Source organism: Rutidosis leptorrhynchoides, chromosome 5, assembly GCF_046630445.1.
Source record: "Rutidosis leptorrhynchoides isolate AG116_Rl617_1_P2 chromosome 5, CSIRO_AGI_Rlap_v1, whole genome shotgun sequence".
Classification (NCBI taxonomy): Eukaryota; Viridiplantae; Streptophyta; class Magnoliopsida; order Asterales; family Asteraceae; genus Rutidosis; species Rutidosis leptorrhynchoides.
The window spans coordinates 29,499,376-29,506,341 of NC_092337.1; the positions used below are offsets into that span (position 1 = coordinate 29,499,376).

General features: G+C 33.0%; 2 protein-coding genes across 2 annotated transcripts; one reads left to right on the forward strand and one right to left on the reverse strand.

Moving 5' to 3' along the window:
* Positions 1-375: 375 nt before the first annotated feature.
* LOC139848363 (nudix hydrolase 10-like) lies at positions 376-3,651 on the forward strand. The gene is made up of 9 exons (XM_071838092.1): positions 376-650; positions 803-977; positions 1,514-1,579; positions 1,709-1,846; positions 2,047-2,124; positions 2,215-2,265; positions 2,741-2,775; positions 3,060-3,168; positions 3,446-3,651. The coding sequence occupies exons 2-9, from the start codon at positions 816-818 to the stop codon at positions 3,629-3,631; spliced, it is 825 nt and encodes a 274-aa protein (XP_071694193.1). The 5' UTR covers positions 376-650; positions 803-815; the 3' UTR covers positions 3,632-3,651.
* A 433-nt stretch (positions 3,652-4,084) lies between these two features.
* On the reverse strand, positions 4,085-6,276 carry LOC139848362 (GDP-mannose transporter GONST3-like). The gene is made up of 3 exons (XM_071838091.1): positions 6,206-6,276; positions 5,343-5,436; positions 4,085-5,218 (listed from the first exon to the last, which is right to left on the reverse strand). Exon 3 carries the CDS (start codon positions 5,210-5,212, stop codon positions 4,085-4,087), a length of 1,128 nt encoding a protein of 375 aa, XP_071694192.1. The 5' UTR covers positions 5,213-5,218; positions 5,343-5,436; positions 6,206-6,276.
* Between the last annotated feature and the right edge of the window lie 690 nt (positions 6,277-6,966).

A 6,966-nucleotide genomic window follows, 5' to 3' on the forward strand; every position in this document is an offset into this window, starting at 1 on the left:
GAGTTGTCTATGTCATTGTAACAATTTGTGATATAGTGTATTTCTCTCTTTGGAGGCCCATGATTTTTCTCTCCTGTTTTGGAGTTTTCACGTTAAATTCTTATGTTGTGGATTGTTCTTATTTCTTTACTGTTTTTCATTAAGCGTTTGTTGGGAATTAGTGAGGCCATAATTTCCCAACAATATTATCTTAATATTTGTATTTTTTTTTATTAAGGGTGTTGATATTTCTACTTTAATATTTTTCTTTTGACATGGTTAATGTCAAAAAATTTTTGAGAAACTTTTTTTTTTTTTGAGAAAAAAAGGGCTTAAAAAGAAAATAGAGGTTATGAATGGAAATGCTTTTACGTGCACGGAAGCGGATCATTGCCTTCCAGCTAAATCCGGCCCGTCGATTCTCTCAGTTCCTCAACGTTTCCAAATCTGAATGTAGTGGGACCCACGTAAGGGTCAACTTTTGCCGCAATTACGGTTGCTTTAATTCTTTTTTCATAATTTCCTACTTATAAAAATGATATTTTGATCTCCATTACACTCACACCTTCACTGTTTATCTTAATTTGCCGGTTTCGCAACCCTAATTCTCCGCCATTACCTTCTTCAGTAATCATCTTACAGCTACTCCTCGAATCCACTACATAGATAAGGTTTCAATTTCTTACATAATTACTGAGATTTACGATTATACACCATATATGATTTATATACATACGTATCGATTGCATGTATCGTATGTGTGTGATTGAATTTAGATTTCACCTTATATTTATATGTATTGCTGACACTTGATGTTCACTAGCTTGTGCCAATTGATGGACCAATTGACAATTGAAAATGGATTCGAAAAGGTCCAAATACTTCCTGCAATCAATGATCATTATGGAGGTGTAATTGTAGAGTTGAAAGAGCAGCATATGGACTCTAGTGTCTTTCTTACTCGGCTTAAAGCTTCGATGTCATTTTGGACATTGCAGGTCCCTATTATTTTATCTGTTTATATAATTTTAATTTATATTTATATGGTTGTAAATTTATCCAATTTATAATGTAGTTATATTTGATGTGTAATAAACTGTCAATTATTTTTGTTCTATGTATTTCACATTGTATAGTCTTTAAACCAGCTACATTTTACAGGTTACTTGCCACATCAGAAAAATATGTTAAAAAGTTTAAATAAAATATAGGTCACTTGATGAAGAGGTCACTTGATTTATACAATAGCAAGAATTCGAAGTTTATGACACGCATAACACTGTTAGTAGGCAATAAATTGGATACATTTCAATGTACTAAGCATTTCTGTTTATTCTTGCTGTACATATTTTGTTTGTTTTATGCTGATCAAGAATTCTGCAAAATAATTACTACTATTATTTATTATAATTTTTTGGATATTAATCATATTATGAACAGTTGAACTTATTTTGATATGATACATGAAACTTTTGATGGATGGTAACACTGTAGGCTTCTATTTTCATTTCTAACTTTAGGGTGGTTTTGACAGGGTAAAAAAGGTGTTTGGATTAAACTGCCAATCCACCACGTTAATCTTGTCGAAACTGCTGTGAAGGTATCTACGTGACTACGTAATACGAATAGTATAAAGTTTAAGGTAGACAGTGACAACGTATATTGCTAGAGATGTATTAGTTTCATGCAGTTAGTATTTTGTTCCTGAGATGTTTTCTGTAATTCGCAGGAAGGATTCTGTTATCACCATGCTGAACCTGATTACCTCATGCTCATTAAATGGATTCCTAAAACAACAAATACTATCCCTGCAAATGCTTCACATAGAGTAGGTGTCGGTGCTATTGTCTTAAATGATAAACGTGAGGTATATAGTATATCAATATTGCCTTCATGTTTCCTACCAAATCGTCTTGTTTTTGGAGGTGCATCTGGAATTTTATGTATACATTGGTTTACTTTATGGCCTAGTTCATTATCTCTGTTGTTCTTATATTCTTTTGTTTTAGTTTCCTACTTTGTTACATTATATTGAATATTGATCACATTTTGCCCTTTTTTTTATAGATGCTCGTTGTCCAGGAGAAGAATGGAGTGTTGCGGGGAAGTGGTATATGGAAGATCCCTACTGGAATTGTAGAAGAGGTTTATATTTAAAATTAGGGGTTTATTATTTTTTCCAACAAACTAAGTACATAGTGTTATTCGATTAACTGATAAAAATTCATGATACAGGGGGAGGAAATTTCTGCCGGGGTGATTAGAGAAGTCAAAGAAGAGACGGGAGTAAGTGTCTGGTCTCTGGTCTGTTTTTTAATATCATGCAGAGGTGGCAAAATGGATGGGTTGTGTATCGGGCTATTTTCAAGTGAAGGTCGGATTGAGGTTGGGTTGGGTGGGCCCGGACCCACAAACACAATTTTAGTTCATGTTCACGGTTATTAGTAAATGATGTTTTAAATCTTTGTACAAAGATAAGTTTTTTAACAAAATGATTTAGGAGATACTTGTGCATTTGAATACACTTTAGTTAATTTCAAACCTTTCACTCCATTTGATCTTTCCTTTTATATTAATATATAAGTATAAAGTTTATAATAAGATTATCCTTTTAACCCGCTAGAGATAAAACATAACCTGGATAAATCCATTTATAAGATGGGTTGAAATTGCCACCTGGCCACCTCCATATCTTGCCACTATGGTTTATATGCCAGATATATAATGGAATTCTAGTTATTGATGTTTGAAATTATTTCAGATAGATACAGAGTTTGTTGAAGTGTTGGCATTCAGGTATGTGACTATTTATTGAAATTTATAATTGAGTATTGATCTTTACAAACTTCGGTTGCATGGTCCATTCAAGTATCCGTGCTGGGCAGCGAGCATAATGATAAGAAATCTGTTCACTGGTCATTAACTTATACAGAAAACTGTTGAATCTTCAAGAATATATACCGTTATGTGATGAATCTTCAACATCATATAAGTATATGGTATTGAATTGATGCCTGCATTGTTAGATGTAAAAGTATAGCTGCTATATGATACCCTCAAACATATAACCTGATTTACAGGCAGTGGCACAAGGCATTCTTTGGGAAATCAGACTTATTCTTTGTGTGCATGATGCGCCCATTATCATTCGAAATCCAAATTCAAGAACAAGAAATTGAGGCAGCCAAGGTATTTGTTTGACTTATGTTAATTATTCACAATAACTTTGAGATCCTTTAAGAACTATATTGTGAAGTAAACAACACACCACACATATTCACCAACATTAGTTATTAAGAGTGGAAATCTCGAGGAAGCTACATTATTTAGGCTAGCAAAAATCTAATAACATGTGACATACATTCGATGATGATTATCCTGATAAGTATGATCATAATTTTGAAGTACAATCAAAAATACTATTTTATATTAAGAGCTTTTTTTTTTTTTTTTTTTTTTTTTGCAGTGGATGCCATTGGAGGAGTTTGCAGCTCAACCTTCTGCTCATAAACAAAGTTTAATGAGATACATATATGAGTTATGCATCGCAAAGGTAGATAAGGATTACTCTGGTTTTTCACCACACCCGGTAACTTCATTTTTCAGTGATAAAGCAAGTCACATTTACCTCAACAAGCGAGATCTAAGCTAAAGCAAAATACAATGAATTGCCCTAAAAGTGTTACAGTTTGTAATCTATTGTAACATTACTTCATTTTGTAATTAATTTATCACATTTCTTTGCTTTATAATCTATGTTTTGCTACATCATGTAATGTCAAGAGTATTAAATGTGAAGTGTTTATACACCTTTCTTATATATTTGCTAGTGAAGACACTAGCTGATCTAGTTATGGAACATGGGTGAAATTAGTATAGTCAGCAAGAAATAGTCTCCAAATGATACAAGTAACACAGCACCGTTCCTAAACAAATGATTATCGAATATTTATATATGAGATCCTCAAAAGAACATGTGACATTCATATTCATACAATGTATAAAGAATTAATCATCTACCTTCTAAAAACATTTCATATGAACTAAAACTTTCAGTTTCATGTATACAATAAATGTATAGAAACCATACTTCTGGAAAATACCCTTATTTTGCTTCCTCTGAACCAGTTATTTGATTCTCAAGTTCACTACTTTCAGTGAAACTTTGCATTTGAAGAAGCTTTTGTTGCTCTTCTTCTTGGTTCTCTTGTGCATCTACTTCTTTGACATCAGTAACAGGTTTGGGCTTGTTGCTAGTGGACCGCTGATACAACACCCCACCAAACATACAAATCAAAAGCCCGATTGTTCCAATAAACGTCGAGTGTTTATCCCAAATCATCAAATTAATCACAACAGTTAACAGCTTATTCACAATACCAAGAACAGTAAACCCGGTTGCAGATATAGCCCTACGACACGAGAATCCAAAGAACGAAATCGCCAGACCAAACAAACACGATAAACCCACAGGCAAAATCACCTCAAAAGAATACCAATCTGTCTCGTCCTTAATTTCGTGTTTTATCTTCTTTAACTCTCCCATTATTAACAGCTCTAATGGAAAAAGCAGTAAAGCTTCAAGATTATTGTACAACACGAGACCCCACGTGTTCAAACCGATCGTCATCACTACATGCTTTATGTAAACAAAATCTATAGACATGCTTATTAAGTAAGCCAAAGCCCAACTATATGCCATGAACGTAAACTGGTAATCTGTACTAACGTAAAGCACACTACCACCCAATATGGTTCCTAACGAAAGCCATGTCTTAACCGAAGGCCATGGTTGGTTCAAATACAAAGTTTCACCAATGGCAACAAAAATAGGAACAGCTGACCGGAACACAATAAAGGTGTCAACGTTTGCATGAAGAAGAAGCTCACTGTTTGTAAACAGTGATAGATAGAATATAACTGCAGCTGGAAGAAACTTCCACATGGTAATCAGATCCAAACGGTCATGTTCTAGAAGGTTTAAGGACCCGAAAAGGAGGACGCCTGTTGCACTGGTGAAATATTGTAAGGCAGTTAAGGCTCCAGGGTAAGGGAACTTCATAACAGCCCATTTATTGATGATGGAGAGTAACGAAGCTGATAAACAGTATCCAGCAGCTATACCGTATACTGAAAGATGCTGAAGCAAACCGTTATACCATTTTGATTCGGGTTTGATAAAGGTAGAATCGGGATCTGAAGTTTTTATTGGATTTTCCACGTCATTGGACATTTAACCCTGCAAAGAGATACATAGATATATTAATAAAGACACGACAAACACCTGCTGATTTGAACAGCATTAACCCAAATCCAAAAGTAGACGACAACTACATGCCAGTTGAAAATCAGAAAACACATACCAATTTGAGCAGAAAGAAAGCAAAATTGCTCAAAAACCAGCTTGGAGCAGATAAAAACCGTTGAGCAGTATGGTTATTAAATTGTTAGGTGGCCCTGAAAATCAATATCAGATAGACATAAGCAAATTGGAACACAAATCAGATTCCAGTAACTTATGCAGACCAAAAATGACATTGATGCATTCTTTACAAGACTATAAATTAAGGCGTTGCTAATGTAAGAATTATTTACAACTATATAAACAAGTTTAGGTTGAAACTAAGCAAGTATAAAATAGAATTGTTACTGGAATTAAAACATGATACTCAAATTTCAGTAAATTAGTAATAAACTAAATAATGATCCTTTCAGATTACTTACTACAATAAATTATAAAAATTTCAGTGAACTACTAAAATAAATTATAAAATTTCAGTAAATTACTGAAATTATAAAATTTAAGTAAATTACTACTACAATAAATCAATCATTCAGTCCTTAGAAACACTATGACATTATACACCTAATATTAAATCAGATTGAAAGTTCAAGAAACTATGGATCTCACTTATTCTTGCAATACATCAAACCTAAGGAGCATAAAATTGGGAAACCGTACTCCTAATTTAAGCACTAACTACTCCCGTTATACTAAACCCTAGAAAAATTAAAGTTGTGTAATGAGTAAAATGTCATATGAACAGCTCGTATTTCTACCGACAATAACAGAAAATAACTGAAAAACTAAAATCGCATATATAGAAAATGCTTTGTGATAAATGTCAGATCTATACACAAACTAAACAACTACTTTGTTCTAAAAAGATAGTTTAGAACAGATACGTAAATTCAAATAGAGATCGATTGAAGTGACGTATTATACCTGTCTATCTGACGCAGAGTGTATGTGTGTGTGCTGTGTGGAGTGAAGAAACCAATGGAAATAAGAATATAGAATGGGGTTTTACAGGTTGTTATTTAGTTAACGAATTTTTACTTCGAACAAAAAGGAAATTATCACTCCAATCACATAAGTCATAACACAGATACGACTAGGGTATTCGTGGATTAATAAAAAAAAAATTATTTAATATTATCGGTTAGCAGCTCAAATTATAGGGTAAAGCTTAGGGCGTTAATCAATTCAGTTTTTAACTTTATTCGGTTCGATTTTTTGGTTTGAGTGATATATTCCCGTGATTTTCTAATTCTTTTTTTTCATTTGGCGAATAACGAATTATAATAAATGAAATGAAACTTTCATAAAATATGAATTACCCAAGACAATACAAAAACAACATGAAAACGTAGTTGACCAAACAAGAGCGCAATAAAACAACACTGCTTAAGCTAATCTGAAAAAACACTATATCAACTCAATCGAAAAAATGACCTACCTAAAAGGAAAGATAGATAAACCACGACTCAGTCAAGACTCAAACTAGAAATACAAAAAACAAAGCACAACTAACACGACGGGTCAGCACTTTAATTCTCTATGTAGACATTAGAATTTTGTGTTCTAATAATTGAGACAAGTTGTCACACTATATGACAATGCCTATCGAAACCTATGCCTATCGGAACCTATGAAAAAGACATGTTTCTTTTATATACTTTGTAATAAATTATTAGAATGCGAGG